Here is a 19,979-nt window from a genome sequence, read left to right on the forward strand (position 1 = left end):
CTATCTGCTACAAGACATTATTGAGACTATAAGCTTATTGGATTCAGAAGGATTACACGCACACACAGACGAATGAGAACATCCAGACTTTTTTGCTCTGTTTTTTTTCTTTTTACACACATATATAGTGTTATCCTTCTACAAAATATACTGTAAAACATACATTTTGTTTTGATATATACTTAAAAAAAATCTATTTAGTTAATATCTATATTAAATAAAAACAAATTGTGGGCATTGTCATTCAATGTTTAACCATCTATATATGTGCACACATGACCTTGTACTTCAGGATGTAAATCAGCCTCTTGTCTGATGGGGAATGAAGAAGAAATTTCACTTATAGGGAGTTTGTTACCCATTATAAGCCTTCTTGTACCTGTCACTCTCCATAACAACTAGACTAAGAGGCCACATAGCTGAAATACCAGTCCCCCTGTCTTTGAAAGTGGCAAGTGTTTTTGCATCACAGAAGCGATGTCTTCAGTCTTGTAAGGGAAGAAAAAATGTATGCTGTGCTCTGGCAGCCTTATACCTTTTCTGGAGGACATTTACCCCTGGAGCAAGCTTCAGCACTGTTCTTCAGACCAGTGAAGTAATGTCAGTCTAAGGTTTGTTTAGTCTTAGTGGGACAAAAGAATAAAGGGAAAATGTAGGTTCCCCCCTAATGGGCTTTTCTTTTTAACGTGGATGCAGGTAGAACTATTACTTCCAATTAGGAGAGTTGCTGATTAGAATGCCAACAGCCATAAAACACCCTACCAGGTTGAGCCAGTTAGACTAAATACTATAAATTAAAATATTCAGATACTTAGCTAGTGACTGTGTTCTTTGCAGTTCCAGTGGTGTAACTAATTTTTATTTCCCTCCTGCTTCAGGAAGGGCTGGGAGTAAGGAATGCTCCCCCTTTAGGAGAGAATGCCTCAAGGCTGTACAATGACAACTTTTTGAGCCAATTACAAGACTGTTCTTTCAGGGCTCCTAAAGGAGTCCTCTCCAGTGCTTCATTGCCAGGAGGATAGCATCTAAAAATGTCAGAAGAACTGTAAAGGAGAAACACAGGGATATCCTCCGGCTTTGAAGTGACTTGATAAAGGGGAAATAGTTGCCTAAATAATTATTCCTTTAGGTAGCTGTGCATGATGAAACCAGAATAATTGTAAATTAAACAACATTTTAATATTCCACGAAAAAAGCCACAAAAGGAGGTGTATTTTACATTTTTAACCTCAGAAGAAAAATATGGGTAATTCACGGACAGTAGAAAAACTACAGTCAGCTATCTGAGCCTATGACGCAAAATAATCAAAAACAACAAAGTTTTGAGATTTGCATATCTCTGTTCTTAATTGAGTTTTAAATTCCAAGAAATAATATGAATTAATGAGAGGAAAACTTAATCAATTTATTTGACTGCTATACCACACTGAGGTATAACAACTCAGGGACCTATTTAGTTTCTCTTTCTTGGTCAAAATGCCTACTGAAAACAAGGTGAGTTTTGAACCATTAAGAAATGGATATGATTGCTCTTTTATGATAACATGAGTGCCTTGAAACTACTGCGTTTGCTTTTTAAAGATGATTATCCACAAGACTGAATTCCTTTCAGCTGACCTTCATTTCAGCTAATATGCAAGGAAAATTATTCTGAAATCTATATAGTTAATTCCATGTAGGATCACAGTAAGAGAAAGAAGTGTTCTATGAGATACTCAGACTCATTACTTTGCAAGTATTCATTTTTATAAGATGTCAGATAATAAACACTTTATTCTAGCCAAGGAGTTGTATACATCTCGGCATACGTTTACTTTTTGCCTTTTGAAAAAAACGCTTGTTAGTCCTGAAGTACCGCTTTTCAATGATACAACAAACCCTTTTGATCACGCCATGTTATCTTAAGCTGAAATTCCCTGAAATACACAACAGCCCGTAGCTGGGATGCTCACATATAAATCATTTAAAACTAGTAAATTAAAGACTCATTATGTTGCATTACCAAAAATTAAAGGAATTAAGATTATATCCAAGCCTAGAACTGAATAGAATATTGACATGTACACCACAGAATCTAATAAGAACAAGTTGAGGTTGAGGGTGTACTGCTTTAACACTGTCAGCTTTTTAACAATGGCTTCTGGCAGCTTACCTTTATCCACTAATGAGAGGCCACAGAAATTTAAAATAAAACAATATTAGATGAACTGAAAGATTCAAAAGCAAGATAATCAAATATGATACAGCAATAATTTTTAGTATATGCCATAGTTTGATGATGCAAAAAAAATGTATCAACATTCTCTTGCAGAGCAGTTAAGGCACACACACGCATACAAAAAAACAAAACAATCCCCCCACTACTTCTCATGCAAATCATGCATATTTTGAACTCTTCAGAGACGCAGCATTCCTAAAACCTTTTCTGTACAAGGTACTCTATATAGGGTGCAATTCATTTAACAAAAGAAAATTCCCCCAACATTTTCTTTACAACCCCATTAGCTCAGCATGCTTGTTAAAAAACACATCCTTACCAAGCTCTTCAAGCTCTGAGGTCATTGACTTAGACCGCAAGGTCAGTGCAGTGGTTGGAGCTCGCTTTGGAGGAGGTGGGGCTTTGCATTAAATAGAAGGATATACAATATAAGTAAAGATACATCTCCAAAGCACTGTATATTTCCCCTATACATTTTTTGATTCAGACAAAGATTTAATAGCAATTGCATGGAATATGCATGTCCCTTAAGTTTAAAATAGGGCTCCTATATATTAAATAAAGTAACAAATCTATATACATGATAATTCCCTTGGGGGAGTGGGGAAGGAGATGAGGGACCAAAAACAACATCTCTGAGACGTTTAATATACTGACTTCTAATAATTTTTTCCTTTAGCATACGTTACTGGATAAAATTGGACACTTATAATAGGATGCATTAGAAAACTTTCACCTTTAGCATTTCTGCAAATACCTCCCACACAGTTGCATCACCCTTTCAAGCAGTAGGACAGTGACACATGTACTTTACACTATGTCCTACATGTCATAGTATCATAGAAAATTAGGGTTGGAAGGGATCTTAGGAAGTCATCCAGTCCTACCCCTTGCTCAAAGAGGACCATCCCCAATTAGATCATTCCAGCCAAGGCTTTGGCTAGCCACTTCTTAAAAACCTCTAAGGATGAAGAGTCCCCAACCCCTCTGGGTAACCTGTTCCATTGTTTTACTGCCCTCCTAGTGAGAATGTTCTTCTTAATATCTAACCTAGCCTTCCCTTACTGCTCACAATAAAGCATGGGGGTCCTGAGATTAGGACCCAAAACTATTTAAATCTTTAGAGTTCAGTTCAATTATCCAGTACTGGACCTGCAAACCAGTGTAGTCTTTGTAAAACTGAAGTAGAATGTCCCCTACAGCTAAACACTGCAAGCTAAGCATATCATTAGAGATTTTTTTCCCCACCAGGGGTAGTTTCTGCCTGGTTTTCAAAAAGGTAACCATATTGTATGGCACAGGAAAATAAATCCATCTCAAAGTCATAAAAGGGAGTCATGCCAAATGCCAAGGGGAAAACCAAAGGGAGCCATGGCTGGGCAGGGAGGTTAATCCTTCCCTGCCTACTCCCATGGGACAGACAACATGGGCAGCTGCAAGTAAGTGAGGGAGGAGGATGGGGCAGGGATTAAGTGGGGATCTAGGGTGCTGGGGATGGTGGGAGGTGGGCAGTAGGCTCGATCCAGGCCAGCAGGGGTGGGAGGGCGAGTAGGGTGTTTACACTAGTATATAGCTTAGAGTGGCTACACCTTAGTGTAACACAAGATGGGTGGCATGGATCAGAGATAATCCCACCCTGGAGTGGCATAAAGTTTTGAGCCGGCTAAAATTCTTAACACCAATTTTAGGTGTAATGTGCAGGCAATTGAGGGGTTAAGAGCTGCAGGAAGTACCCTAAATGTTACCATATAACATTCTCAAACTGAAGCCATACATTACAGGAATCAAAGAAATCTGTAATCTCTTGGTGATTCTTAAATTCCCTTGATATCACCTTCCCAATAATCTGGCCCACAACAGGGAAATTACAGACAAACATCATGAAGGTTCCTTAAACAGAGGTCTAATGATATTTTTTTCTTTTTTGAGGAAAGAACTTGTTCTTCCTTTGGAAAATATTAACGTTCTGAGTCAACTGTGTTATATGTACAATTTTCCTTAGTTATGGGAAGAGAAGACAATCTCTGGCAGCAGATAGAGATATCATGAGCATTTGGAACATGCCAATAGTAAGAGAAAGCAATTCTGCCAAAAATAAGGGTATGAAAATAAATAAAGTATTCTTCCTCCATCTCAGCTACTCTAAATTTGAAACAATATTATGATTAGTAGTATTACTATTTATTGATAATTTATTATTAGATTATTAAGAAGCAGGGTAAATAGCAGTGGTGCTTGAAGAGACAGATTTTTGAATAGTAAATCATGTAATATGACTGACATTTTTGTACATATTCCTAACTCCAAGACTATTGCAGTGCAGGGGAGAGCCACGCCAAATTCTACCATGAAGATTGGGTGGTCCCTATTGTTTAATAGCTAGGAGCACTTCAGACAGACGTCAGCTGCTAGAGTGCAGTACCACCATCTTGTTGAGAGCTGGAAGGTCATGGCCATGAACTCAAAACACTGACTGCTAGAAGTAATGTAACTGGGGGAGGAGGAGAAAGTGGGGTTTTGGAGAGAAGCAGTTACCCCAGGTGCCAGCTAGGAGGGAGAGCTAGGAACTTTATCCCCACTAAGCCTCTCCCAGGGGTCCCAGCAGTGGCAGGGAAAGCCTTGCACTGCCCCTGCCACGAGGAGCTATACAGCACAGTGCTGTATTAAGCAGCATATCTAGGGGGTGAGGGAAGAATGGAGGATGCAGAATGATTGCCCCTTCCCCTGAGATACACTCCCCAGGAGCCCTTGTAGCAGTGGGGGAAACCCTGCATTGCCACTGAATTGGGCAACGCAGTGCAGCACCATACAGTGCATCTGGGGGACAGGAAAGCCAGTGGGACAAGTCCCTCCCTGAGTCACTGACTTTGTTCCCTGGACCTCTGAAATGTGACACCCTTGTATTGAAGGTAGCAATCGTCTCTGTTTAATCGAAATTATGAGCAGCCAATAACACCTGTCTGACAAGGTCCTAATGCCACTTTCAGCTGAGCAAACTTTGGTTACCCTTGAGCAAGTGCAATTACAAAGTAAATGAGAGCAGTTCTACTCCCCTTCTTTGGAAGAACAAAAATAAATGTTACAACTCTTAAGGGTGTAGTCTAATCTCAGTACATGGGGTGTCCCACATTAATGTCCATTTAAAGCTAAAGACAGTTAACACAAATACCTGTACTTTTAAATGAAAACGCCTCCCATTTGGCACCAAGAAACTGCATTCTGAAAGCAATTTTAACAAGCTGTTGTTTTTAAAGCTGCACCAAGTTATCCTAAAATGTCTGTTCTCTTACTGAAGCATGCACATCTCCACAGGCAGTATGACGGGGAGTACAGCACCCTTTCTGCTCTACAAGCCCAGGAAGAACCCAATCTTCCAGCTTCAGGCTAATTTTAAACACTATGCACCTCGAATAGTATCCTTTTCTTAGTAGAATTTTATTCTAAATATTTTTCTTAATTTTCTTGCACATAAAGATGATCAGGATGAGGTTTTACAAATGGACCCAATAGTAAAATGCTCAGGTGACTGCAACAGAAATAGAGTCACAGCCAAACCCAAGTGTATTTGAAAAGTCTACCCACTGAATACATCATTGTAAATCCTGCAGATGCTTTTAGGATGCTCTTGTTAAAAGGTCTGGCTATAAATTCACAGAAGCACACTGCAGAAAAACCTGTGCAGATAAACTTTAACAGCGAACAAAACAAGGACTCAGTAACCTTTTTTCTTCACAATTTTACCTAAAAAAAAAAAAAAAAAAAATCAAGTCTGTCTTCTTCTTCAGCAAATGTCAAGTACTCTTAAATTAGACAGTGAAATTGGATAGTGAAATGCTGCTTCCCAATTACAAGGAGGCATATATAATGTGGAAGTAACTGAAATAAATGCAAAATAGTCTCCAGCCTAAATTCTATCCACCTTCAAGCAACATCAGAAAATTTTCAGTTAGCAAAAAAAAAGATATACCTTTCTTCCTGGCGGTGTCATCTGGATCAAGACTCCTGGTTACTGTAACAACCTTAAGAACTAGATGATTGCCTCCTTGTCGAATCATGTTCACCACTTGCCTGTGGCCAACTTTCACTACATTTTCATTGTTAACCTACAAGGAAAAAAGACAAGGGGAAAAAAAAAAAAAAGAGAGAGACAGACACTTTTTAGATCAAATATAGAAAAATCCTATACTGCCAATTTTAAAATGGAAAGGGAGAAGCATAGAAAATTATAGAATTTGAATAGACTTAGGTTTGCTAATTATTTACTTATACAATATCAGCAAATATTTATATTATTTCATTTCTTTAATATGCCCACTAGAATATTTATAAGCATTTCATTTACTTTTAGATCCAGGATCCTTGCAAAGAAATCTGACATTCAAAGGCACTTCTATTTTATTTCCTATTTGCTTCCCAGCATTCTGCCTTTCCTTTATTACTTCCTCAAGAGTCCAAGGTAATGGAAGCAGCTGCGGTTAGGCTACTACAATCCAAAAGCATTTCCAACATATAGGAAAAGTTACCTATTGTGGAATCTGTTTCAATGGAACATTGTTTTTCATTATTTTGTTGGCTTACTTTTTTTCTTAAGGGAAAAACCTAACTTCAAATCATATTTATACAGTTATATTGCAGGGCAGCAGCAGAGGATTCTGGCTAGAACTAGTGTGAAAGAAGGCACGAGCAGAGGGGCAGAACTGGGTAACCCCGTAACAAAGGCACTCCCCTAGGCCAGTTATCTGGGTTCCAGTCCCTGCTCCCAGTATTATTTCACACAGTGACTACTCAGTACAAAATGTATAAAAGCAATCCTTCAAGTGCCTTCAAGACTGGGCAAAAGATTTTTGGCTTCCTCTTGTTTTCTCTCCGATTTATTCTATTTCGCATTTTTGGCAACTCAACAGAATGACAGAAAGGGCAGATCATTCTAGCCTACCATGTAGCCCAGTGGGTAAGGTACTTTTCTGGAAGGTGGATTGAATCCCCTCAGGCTGAGAAAAGCCTAGAACAGAGTCTTTTGGTTTCTGAACCACTATGACACTTATGTAAAACAGTGGTAGTCAACCTTTTGGACAGGCATGCCACAAGTTAATTCCCAAACCCTCCCTGAGTGCCACTCTGGTCCCCACCTTCCAGAGGTATATTGGATCGAGTCTGCATCCTGTGGGGTACCAGAATGGAGGCAGAGGAGCTTGAGTCTCCAGTTACACAGAGCAGAACGGGGAGGGTCAAGCTCCCCTACCTCCATTATGGTGCCTCTCTTGACTGAGTACCCGGGGCTTGTGTGCCACATACAGCAGCTGCCTTGCTACTTGTGGTATGTTTGCTACAGGTTGGCCACCCCAGTGGAAAAGGTGGGCACCACTTTTCTTCTCCTGGTGTGTTTTATAAGAAAGTGATGAGATATTTGTTTGCTAGGGATGAAGAGGGTGCTTCCATCAGGAGGTGGTTTCAACCTGTGAATCCTCATCAGGATGCTTACCCGGGCTGCAATTAGGCAGTTGAATTCAAGAAAGAGTCAGGGTTCAGAATAACTCCTCTTTGAATAGTTTCTGCAGTCTGGCATCCATTACATGTTCACCTTATTCTTCACTTGTACCATTTAGGGACTTGAGGTCTGTGATTTAGGCACCCAGCTCCAGGTTTGGAAAACTTAGTTATAGCAACACAAACTTTTTGGACCTAGGCCTTAGTTGTTGTTTTTCCAAAAAAAAAAAGTAAATGTTAACTAACATCAACAACCAAAATTATTTCCCTTGCTAATGGACATATAAAATAAAAAAGCAAGCTGATGATAGATACAAGTGTAACCTTAGAACTGATTTTTTTTAAAAATTATATTCTCTGGAAGATGGAGACAGGGAATCCTGATACATTCGGGGGGGGGGGGAAGGGGGGAAACAGACTCTCCTCTGCATGTACATTTTGTACCACATCTACATGCAAGTCCTAGTAGAGTCTGCTTGGCTACAAGTAGCAGGTCCTAAAAAAACCCAAACCAAATATAGTGGTGCAGATATTCAACCAGTTTCCAGTATAAGATAGTAACCTTAAGCTCACACTGCTGGATAGCAAAGAGACAAAAATCTACTAAAAACACAGTACTTACAGGAGACACCACCTACTCAGAATACGAACTAGACACGTGTCATAACATGACAATTTTGATAAATATATTTTAACACTATAAAATATTGCTTTTTCTGACAGCTAGTTCTGACACACAGAAGATATTTTTGATTTTGCCTTCAAAGCAACACAAACTGTGGTTCAAGAACAACAGAACTGCTATTATATAGAATCACAGAAAATTAGGATTGGAAGGGACCTCAGGAGGTTATCTAGTCCAGCCCCCACTCCTTTGTCCAATTTTGTCCAATTTCTAGTCCAATTTTCACCATTACGATAAGCAAAGAGTTATATCACTGAAGTTTGAACTTAAAATTTGTTTTGTACCATACTGATAATTTTTTTAAGTGGACAAGATGAACTTTAAGAAACAAATTTTAGCTTTGTGAATTTAACATTTTATCAATGAGTAATTATGAGCCAGTAGCTCCAAGAGCTGAAATATTGAGGTCAGTAAAAGCAACTGACTGAATGTGGCTCAACTGCTTCCAGCATACAAGAAAATAAATGGTCCCTGTAGACTACTATTCTGTCTCTTGACAATGGCCAGCATTATGGCATATGCTTCAGAAAAAAAGTGCACAGAAACCTTTAGTAAGTATTATGGGATAGTCTCTTTAGGAAAATGTCTTTCAAAACTCTGTCAGTTAAAATGAGCCAATGCCCTGAAATGTATTATTTCCAATCTAGCACGTATAGGAGTTTGATAGTATCCATGCCCAAACCTTTTTTATCCACATTTTTTATCACCCATACCTTGCAATAATGAGTTCCACAGGTTAATTATGGGAAGTATAAAAATGATACATCTATATTTGACCCAACAAGACCTATTAAAGTTGAATCACATGAACATTTATTATGTTTTCTTTTCAGAAGTACCACGCCACTAAACTTAACACAGGGTGGTTTTGACAGTGGCTGGTAAGAGCTCAACACAACATACTTTTCAGAATTTGACATTAACCTGGCCATTGAATTCAGGACTGACCAACAACAAACCAAACCAGACCTTTTTCACCTGTTTATACACGATTATGTCTAATTCTGTGTGCTACCTGTGTTTATTGCATTATTTTTGTTTAAAATTTATAAAGTATTAGAAATAACAAAAAGCAATGGTATTACTAAAATAAATGAAGTTATAGAAACATTAGACTTCTATTAGTGTGACAACAACTTCACTACAAAATCTCCAAATAATTATTTGAAATATTAAGTTTCCTATGTGCAGTGCTCCAATCCATGACCCCCCCCACCAAAAAAAAAATGAACCAAAAATTACATTAACTAGAGCAAAATGGAAGAAATGAGACCAAGTTATAAAAATAAATCAGCTGAAAATAAATGTTTACTTTTTATTCAGAACAGCCAACAAACACCTTTAAAAATTATGAAATAAAAATATTTGACTGCAGTGTAAAGCAGCATCCATACAACTGCCTTCCAAAAGCAAACTCAAACATACATTAAAAAAAAAAAGTTTGACCTTCATATACTCCAAATAACTGGGAATCTCAATTTTAAACTACTCTTAAACACAGCAAAGTTTGAGCAAAGTTATTGTAATCTGGAAGAAAAAAAGAAAGGGCAGATGCATTCCAATTTAACAGGCCTCTCCCCCTACAATATGAAAACAAACTTCCCAAACTTTTCACTATTTAAATGAGGGAAAATGCACTTACTAAAAATAAATATTTTTTTTTTTCCAAAGAAAGGAACAATCACAGTACAAATTTTCAAATTACTAGCCAAGTGCTGTGCCCCTAAGCCAGAAGCTTTTTCATTTTATATGAACAAGTATCTGTGTAATATATCTACTGACAACTCATCCCTATAAAGGTGCTGACTAGTTGGGTGGTCTCCCTTCAGTGATGGAAGGAGCAAAGTATTAAACTGAACATTTACGGCTGAGCTATCATCTATAGTATTTGTGTTCTTTGGAGGACATGACTGAAGGCACATAACAAAATCCACTATAAACTTTCTCTGTCTTCCTAGCATCTGGTATTGACTGCTATCTGAGACAAGACAGTAGTCCAGCAGAACTACTGGCATGTGATAGGGTAGCTCCTGTGTTCCTAAACATAGTTTATAAAATGGAATAAAGTATTACACTTCCTAAGAAGCTCCTACTACTAAACGAATCAACACAGTAACTTCTGCATTACAGAAAACAAATACATAATTAGGATCCATAAAATGCATTTTAACTGGAGTTATTTCTTTAAACAGAGTTAGTCAGAACCGATTAGAAAATGTCTCCTAATGTTTTCAGGAAAAAAGAATGCAGAGCTACAATAAAGCAACAGCATATTAATCAAACATATGCACACTTTACTATAAAAAGTGATAAATGGCGTATGCAGTTCACCATCTGCTGGCATTATTATGTGCGATGATGTTATTTAACTTTTGGAGCGAGAACAAATATATACAAAAGGCATATATTTTTTAAATGGTCTCAAACAGTCTATAATTGAATGTGTACAATGGGTTTGTTTAAAAGCCACAGATATGACATTAAAGAGCTGCTGAACCTAAAAGATTTCTGTTACAATAATATAGACATTGACAGGGGATATAAAGGTAATTTGCTTCTGCAAAATGCGTATGGAGGGTATGGTGTTTAAACACTGTAGAAACAACCAAGAGGTCTCTCGCCTCTATTATTACTAAACCAATCAGAGAAACTTTGTAGACTTGTATTGCACATAAAAAGGTAATTAGTGACCGACTTCAAGAGACCAGGATTTCACGACTGATTTTCTTCTGCCTTGCACTTTGTGCAGTCATTTACTCTGATGCAAAATGAATGCAGAGTTGGCGTACAATGGTACCCAGTCAGAACTGTATGCACACACTTTGCCTGGTCCTTAAATAACTTAGCAGGGAGAGGACAGCAGAAAAAAAAAAAAAAAATCAGGCTGAAAACATTATTCACATGGATGAAGACTGAGTTATTTCCAACCAACCCAGTGATAACTGTGTATTTACTTCTACAGGCTTGAACACAAAGATGCAGTGCTATCATTTGAATATTAATACTGCCAATAAAATTAGCAGCAAGTCTTCCCAGTAGTTTTAATTTGATATTACTGCTGAACACTTCTGCAGGTATAAGTAATTTGGTGATATTGATTCTTTGCATCTATATCAAAGCCTTAACAATGAATAATCCCAGATGACTGCTGCAGCTCTGCAACTTGTTCTCTAAAACTTGACTGAAGAAGGTAATTATTATAAATCACTAAAATACTTAAATATATATTTCACCTGTGCCAGTTTCTTTAACAATGGCATAGGAAACTCTAGGAGAGGGGATTCAAATGTGGATCTTGGTGTTAAATTTAATTATGTTATCTGCCATATAATAAATATGGCTTTTTCTTGCAGCTTCTCTCATTGAAAAAACCCCCAAAATAAAATAGTGATAATTTCATACCCAGTGTATTTTGTAGGTTGTGAATTTTGTATAAAAAACCTTAAAGCAACATTCAAGAGGGAGCATATTTTTGTTTATATGACATTAAGTGCAGGATTAACGCTTGTATCTGCAGGTAGGTCTTTCAAAATTGCACACTCAGCACATGCAGGTGCTTCAGGGCACAAGACAGGAAAGCTATGGCTTCTTACAATGAGCTGAGAAATCTTTAAAACAAACCTATTTTTTCACACACAAATTTGCACTGTGGGCTAGGAGATAGCATGTCAACAGCACTATCAGGTATATTCAGGTAATCATAGTAACCTCTCAAATACCAGCATCTACATGAACTACTGATGAAATCAGCAGACAATATGCCTTCAAGTGCTAACAGCACAAAGATGAAACATAGCTGTCCTGGGCAGGAAAAAGTTCTGAAAGATTTTGAGACTCATAAGCAATTATGCTGCCTTGTGGATATTTTAAAGGATAGCTGTATGTTACTAGGGGTCTTTGGATTTTCTCAAACTTTGGAGGAGTCTAGGTCCCCCAGCAGTCAGGGTGGTCAGGATTAGTGGGAAGGCTGATTTCTGAAAATATTGGCACGTAACTAAAGAACTAGATGGCAGTAAGATCTTAGGATAGGAACCTTTACTTGTCTTTTTGTTTTGTCTTCAAATTTATGGCCAGTTTTTCTTGTATAATTTCTTTCTCCTATATCATAAAGCCTTTTTTTTGTTTTGTCTCCTTACCGAGTGCCTATGATAAAGAGTGATCTCTGGGCAAATAATATTCCAGGCTAATTCATTTTATGGAAAGAAGGGGGGGCCTAAAAATTTATTTCACAACACAAAGAGAATTCACCTAGAGCTGGCACAGATTCCCCTGCTGCAGCTATGGGGTTTGGTATAAGGGTAGGGAGCTGAGGTTTGTGGGGCTAAGGAGTTATCCCAAGGCAAACCTTGGTCTCTTCCCTGAGACAAGCAGCAGGAAAAAACTCAAAGCTTTTGGGGAGACCCCATGAATGCGTCTGTGACACTGGTGGTTGGAGTAAAGTACTTTGACAGTTTACAGCAACGGTGGGCAAAATGCAGCCCACCAGGCCATTCTATCCGACCCATGGGGCCCCTAAAAAGTTTAGAAAATTAATATTCACTACCCTCGATGGCTTGTCAAAACTCAGTAAGCGGCCCTCTGCCCAAAATAATTGCCCGCCCCTGGTTTACAGCTGTAGTGAAGGTCACCTTTTGTTGAAGGTATATCGACCCTGAAATCCTTGATAACACCAAGGTCTTCATACAACAGCATTCTCAAGGAACGCTTCTTACTGTCTTTGGTGGATGATAATCTGGCCTCAAGTACTCACTTGATTATTACTTCTTGGTGAACTACAGAAATGTGGTATATCTGGGCATGATACTTTCAGTTCTTTGGAAATAGAAATGCCCATTAGTACAGGATGCGGTAGCAAGTTTCTTCTTCAGCCACACAAGCTACTGCAAGCACATGAAATCTGTCTTTTGATCTTTGCTCTAGCTTGTCACAGAATGCTGAATCAAGTTCTCAAACCTGCATTGAAAAAGTATTCTATGGTTTGGGTCCACGTAGCTAAAAAACTGTCTTAAACTCCAGGAGCAAGACTGTGGTTAATAATATATGGTCTATCACAGTGGAACTTTCTATGCTACAAATAAAGTTTGCCTATGTGGGAGATGGAGCTTTGTCAAGAGCCAGTCTGAGATTGTGGAATGTACGGAACAGGGCTCAAAAGACCACTATAAACCTTGCTGTCTTCTGCTCTAAGAGTAACGTCCATTCCTTTGGCCTCGACTACTTGAACGTAAATACACAGCAACGTTTACATGAAAAAAATAAACCTGCCAAAAACAAGTAAAACCCTGTCTGGAGAGGATGAAACAACCACCCCTACATGATATAGATGTACAGTGACATTGTGGAAGGAGCTCAAATACCACTGTAATGAGTACAAGAAATATAATGATATAAAACAGAATACAATAGTACTAATATAAATTAAATTTCACCCACTGAAAAGTAAAAACCATGTTTTATAGTGGGACATAAGACATATATAGATTACTTACAGCCAACTCACTTGCACCACTGTATTATTTTAGATATAGCGCTGTCCTGCAGCAAAGAGAGCCCAAACAAATTAGAAAGAGAAATATTAGCAAGAATATACCCTCTTAAATGTGTGAATTCCTTTAGCTGCATTAGAGTGATGTTGAACTACTTCAGACAACTTTCACATGGCTGACTGAAAGAGTCTGGAACTAGCAAGGAGTCACTGCATTGAATACACTCGCGTCTACGGCAAATTACAGTAATTCAACCCACTACCCACTTCAAGACCTACTCTTAAAGGGAATATGTTGTTAAACTTATTTCTTGACCTGGGCCAGATCCAGCCTAGGGTACAATGTGGCTTCAGTGGCAGCAACTCCATCTCTAGGCTGATGCAGGTGGCAGCGGTGGTAGCTCCATCTCCTGCTGCATGTGTTTTGTGCTGCAGCAGCAGCTCTGGCTCTGGCACAGAACACATGGTAGCAACAGATTCAGCTCTGGGTCTTGCCCAGGGCACATGGCAGCAGTGCCTGAGGAGCTGGAGCTACAGCACTGGCAACAGGCAATGCCATGTCCACCAGCACCCACGAACCCTAGATTCTAGGGTAGACAACTCCCTCCTTCCTCTCAGCCATGCCCTCTAACTTTGGAGGCCTGGTGGTAGCCTGGTAGTCCTGATAAGCACACTTATCCTGTGGGCCGGACAGAATGGCTTGGTGGGCTGCATCTGGCCCGCAGGCTGCATTTTGCCCACCCCTGCTGTAAACTGTCAAAGTACTTTACTTCAACCAACAGTGTTGGGCTCCATACAAATAAAAGACTTACTCCTCATCATCTACATTGTAAAGACAAAGCAGGGCCTAAATATTTCTACCACTGCCTCACTGTCAGCACATCTACACAAGACATTTACTGTGGAGCTGACTAGTTAGATCCACAGTAAAGCATCAGCATCTACACATGCAGTGCTATTAGGTTGGGGTAAACTAATTAACTCTGTTATAGGATAGTACTGCCCAACACAAGTACTATCCTATGGAACAGTTATTTACTCTGCTGCAGCACACAGGTAGGTGCTAACCAGGGCTGCCTGGGGCACAAGGGTGACAGCAGAGTTGCCTGCTGGCTGACCCTGCACTGTAGCTCCCTCATGCCTAGGCAAGCCCATCTGCAGCATGTTTAGCTAGTTCAGAGGAGCCCTGGGCTGGCAGGCTGACCCCCAGACCCTCCTGACAGCCAGGCTGTCACCCCAACACAACATGCTGCAGTCCCAGGCACATGTGTGAACACTGCACCTGAGAGCAATAAACTGTGGTGCAAACTGCACCAGAGTTTATTGGGTCAAATTAATTTTATGTGTAGATACTCCGTGTATGGTGTTAGAAAAGATAGGTAAGCTTAGGTAGGACCATGCATTAGTCTTGGGATAAAAACACTTGTTTAAACAAGTTATTTGAGAAATTAAATTCAGGAATGCTTGTAAAGTGTTTGAAAGATGAAAAGTGCCTTCTAAGAGCAAAGTAATAATAAAGCAATTAAGCTTTTCTGGGGCCCATACCCAGAAGCACTGCATACAGAAGATGATGTTATTAACAATCTTCTTCCCATAGCCAGCATTTTACACTTTACATATTTAATGCATTGCTCAAAGTTATCACAGCACTTTACAAATATAGAGAAAGGCACACTCCCTGCCAGAAGAGTTTATAACCTAATCCAAGTAAGAGGAGAAAATAATGTACCAAGAATTTAAGAGTGGGAAGAAGAATAGAGGAATAACAGTTTAAGGCGAATCTGCAGGAAGGAGAGAAATGACACTTGGACAGATGAGCAGAGAGAGCATATTCCAGCTGGGAAAGGAAGGGACGAAGGGAAACTGCAGGGAGGTACAAGATATGGGCCTTGCAGAACACCACATTTTAATAGGATTTCCCATACATGAAGATGAGGGTTTTCAGGTTACAGCTAAGAAGCATTCCAACAGTTTTTCTCTGATAATAGGCAATCTTCTAATTGGCTGCAAAAAAAGAAAATTCCAGTTTGAACATCATCATATGACAGCAGCTGAACAAGCTGGAACAGCATCACTGTAGCAGCCTTCCCGTAGGAGGGTGCAAAAGGGAAAAAAAAATCTACCAGAGAAAGAGACCTTTAAGGATTTCTTTTCTATTTTTCCTTTTTAAAATACATTTGTGCAAATTTCTTTCAAGCATCATGAAAAGAACAGCCTGATGACATATACTATTGCCTTGTCCAAGAACAGACCCTTCTCTCATCTGGTCATCCTTCCAGTAGAAGGAGTGCTCAGTCATTTGCCTAAGCATTTAGCTAATAAGACCTCTGTCATTTCTCTCATGGTACTATCACAGATACACCTGCTAGTAGTTCAGTCAGACATGACTGTAAGCTGCCAGCAGTTTCCCATAACACCCTCCCCCAAATGTCAACTTTGCTGGAAACATGTAAAACTGTTTTATATATTATATATATATATTCACAATCAGCCATATGTAGTCATAAAAATCAGTTTCTACCCACACACTTAAAACAGACTAACTCAGTTATTGTGATCTCTATAAAAGAGAAAAGGTTTCTTATTTGCCATTTTACGATTGAGAAACTGAGGTACAGAGACCAAAGTCATACAAGAAATGTGAGAGAGCTGTGAACTCATCCCAGGATCACCAGGATCATTGTTTAACCACAAGAACACCTTTCCATTTAAAAAACAAAAGCCTAAGATAGCAGCTGGTTCCAATTTCTTTATGGTAAGCCATTTGGTGACCCATAGAAACAAAGGACTTTAAGGAACCAGCTGGCTCATTGAATCTATTCCCCTGCAACGTCAGCCATCAATGCAATAGATGTTATATCCAACAGGATCTATAGGAATATCTTCACCAGCTCCACGCACACTCTAACCCACCCAATTGGTTTAAAGCATGAAAATCCAGAATTAAGCCTGAAACACTTCCTTTAGCCAGTCAAGCTTCATTTGCCTTTTACTGTCATTACTACAACCAGGTATATCTCTGCCACAGGTCACAAAAACTCATCATCTGCAACAAGAGAATATAGAGTCTATGCTTCTGCAGCTCCTGACCAAAACGTATCCCAGAAGGCTCAGTAATCTAATATCTCTTATGATTACTAACCAGCCAATAGACTAAAAAAGAAAAATAGGATTGAGTTTGGAATAGGAACAGAGAAGAGGAATGCAGAAGTTCCAAAACACAAACCCTAAGATTCACATTTGCTTGAAATGTCTGTAATAAGTTATCACCCATCCCAAACCACCGTAAGACATCTCACCCCAAGAGTTCCTGTTTAAGGTTCATTTTTATAGATCTTTTAGATTAAATTTGGAATAGATATGCTGTACACAAATCAGGGTCATAATAAAGACTGAATTATGGGCCTGCATATATAAACCTAGTTATCCAGAGGATACTCTTTTAGTTAGGTTGTGTTGTGTGAGCCAAGCCACCAAAATGAATGGATTTCCTGTGTGGCAGCCTAAATACTAAAACATGATAACAAGTGGCACAAAATCTTTAATGCTTTGGCAATTCTGAGGAGCTTACACAAATACTAAATGAGCTGCAACAGAAACAGAAGAAACACTGCTGAAGCAGAGGGTTCCAACCTATTGGACCTCAACTGATAAAATGTTGAAAAATTCTTGGAACAAGAAGTTATGCATGCCTATGTAACAAAGTACCAGACACCATAGGTAAGGCAACTGACAATCAATATATCCTTCTCTTACTGATCATCACCATTGTATGCACACACCACCATTAAATCTATGAGTCATAATTGGCAATTCCATACATGCTGTTTACTTGGAAAATATTCTGATAATGCCTTTTCAAATTATAAACAAACATTGGTTGAGTCATTAAAAATAACATTTGGAAACTCAAAACTGAAACCTGTTTCTCTGACAGATTTTTTATATCAGTGAACTCTCTCATTGTTTTGTTTTTATTGGATAACTCAAGTGTTGGACTGCTCAAGTCGGTTTGTATTTTCTTCACATTTTTTCCCTTTGAAATATTTACAATATTTTAGAAAGATATTTGCAAAGAATTACAGGAAAGATCATGAAGGCCAAAATTAATTTCCCTGTTCCTCTACTTTCATTTGGGGAGCCCAACAACCACTATGGCAAAAGGAACCAAAACCTAAGATATGAGGCATTGAGATCAGATGGTTTTGTATTGACTTCTTTCACTAGAGTACTTGAGTTCTTCCAAAAATTTATAAGGGATATTAATCATTCCAGGTAATCTTTAGGACACATAAGGTGTCTTGTCCCATTTGGCACAAGGCATCCCCCATGCATCCCCTGGAACCAGAGGCTATTGATGGTGATGCTGTGACTGGCTAATTAGTTCTGTTGAGAACCAGGGGCTGTCCTAACACATCTCCAATACTTCTGGCTGTAGAGATAGCTTGCCCAGAGCTATCATGGAGCATCTGTACAGGCTGAGGTCTACATTGCCAAGACATACTACAGTTTAGCTGCTTGAATGCTGTGACCATCTCTCTCTCAAAATAGGCTACATAAAAACTTGTCTTGACCTATAAATATTATGGATTTTAGGGTGACAGAAACATAGGACTGAACAGGTCTTGCCTGCATCACCAAATCTATTGTCTCTGGGTACAAATAGTCACTGCCCTTTATGGCACTGGACATATGACCCAAATGTCTTGCTCTGGGTGGACCCAAACCCTCAAACTGCCCATGACCTCTCCATTTGATAATGGAGGCAAATTTTATTGATACACAGTGATAGCAGATAAAAATAATGCAAACAGTTCTATAGCTACCAGTCCCAGAGTTCACAGAGTCAAGGTACATCTCTGGCCAGTACATGAGCTTCACTTTGAGGTTCTCTCCTGAATGTTAGATGTCAGCAGCCTGGAAGTCAGAGGCTGAGGTCCACCTTCTTGCAGTGGGGTGGGTGAGATGGGCTGGTGGTGCACCCTCTGTCCATGGTGGCTGGGATTCCCCTCTCAAGGACCCTTTGGTGCTCTGAAAACCCTCCTTCTGTATTCTTTTTCTCCTCTGATGACTCTTCATCCCTGGGCAACGCAGGCAAGTGCAAGGTGATGTACCTCGGGAGGAACACCCGGCACCACACCTACAGGTTAGGGAAATCCCCTCTTGTCAGCATGGAGGCAGAAAGGGATCTGGGGGTCATCATCGACTCCAAGATGAACATGGGCCGGCAGTGTGGGGAGGCAGTCAGGAAGGCCAACCGCACCTTGGCATGCATCCACAGATGCATCTCGAGCAGGTCCAAGGAGGTGATCCTCCCCCTCTATGCGGCACTGGTCAGGCCGCAGCTGGAGTACTGAATCCAGTTCTGGGCACCGCACTTCAAGAGGGATGTCGACAGCATGGAGAGGGTCCAGAGGAGGGGCACTCGTATGATCAGGGGACAGCAGGGCAGGCCCTGTGAGGACAGGTTGTGGGACCTGAACCTGTTCAGCCTCCAAAAGAGAAGGCTGAGGGGGGATCTTGTGGCCTGTTATAAACCAGTCAGGGGGGATCAGCAGGCATTGGGGAAGTCACTGTTTCCCCAAACACCGCCAGGAGTGACCAGGAATAACGGTCACAAGCTGGCAGAGGGTAGGTTCAGGTTAGACATCAGGAGGTGCTACTTCACGGTCAGGGCGGCTAGGGTCTGGAACCAGCTTCCAAGAGAAGTGGTGCAGGCTCCTACCCTGGGGGTCTTTAAGAGGAGGTTAGATAAACATCTTGCTGGGGTCATGTGACCCCAGTACTCTTTCCTGCCACGGCAGGGGGTTGGACTAGATGATCTGCTCAGGTCCCTTCCTACCCTAGAAACTATGAAACTATGAAACACTGATTGCTTTCCCTGTGGTCATCATACTGTCCACGTTCTGCCCTGTCAGCAGCTTCACAAACCCATCACATGCACACAGCCTAATTTGGTTATTTTTGGTGTCCGCCTAATTTGGTCTATCCCCACAAAACCAGAAATCCCAAGGCACTGCAGCTGGGCACTGTGACCAGGCCAACACTGCAGAGTCCCTTATCTCTGTTACAGTGCACTGCTCATGTTATGGAACAGTGTTGTA

The 19,979-nt window shown here is 39.9% G+C and overlaps 1 protein-coding gene across 3 annotated transcripts in view; it reads right to left on the reverse strand.

Moving 5' to 3' along the window:
* The window catches only part of SHANK2 (SH3 and multiple ankyrin repeat domains 2), a 736,911-nt gene that overhangs the window by 51,233 nt on the left and 665,699 nt on the right, over window positions 1–19,979 (reverse strand). For 2 of the 3 annotated variants that reach the window (XM_090032907.1, XM_090032908.1), the window contains exons 18-19: window positions 6,186–6,321; window positions 2,538–2,618 (exon numbers count right to left, since the gene is read on the reverse strand). In XM_090032907.1, the coding sequence (XP_089889033.1) occupies window positions 2,538–2,618; window positions 6,186–6,321 (217 nt within the window). The remainder of the gene's footprint in view (window positions 1–2,537; window positions 2,619–6,185; window positions 6,322–19,979) is intronic. The other variant, XM_090032909.1, reaches the window with a different exon arrangement.

Source organism: Crocodylus siamensis, chromosome 2 (assembly GCF_052110815.1).
Source record: "Crocodylus siamensis isolate JL-2025a chromosome 2, ASM5211081v1, whole genome shotgun sequence".
NCBI classification, from domain to species: Eukaryota; Metazoa; Chordata; order Crocodylia; family Crocodylidae; genus Crocodylus; species Crocodylus siamensis.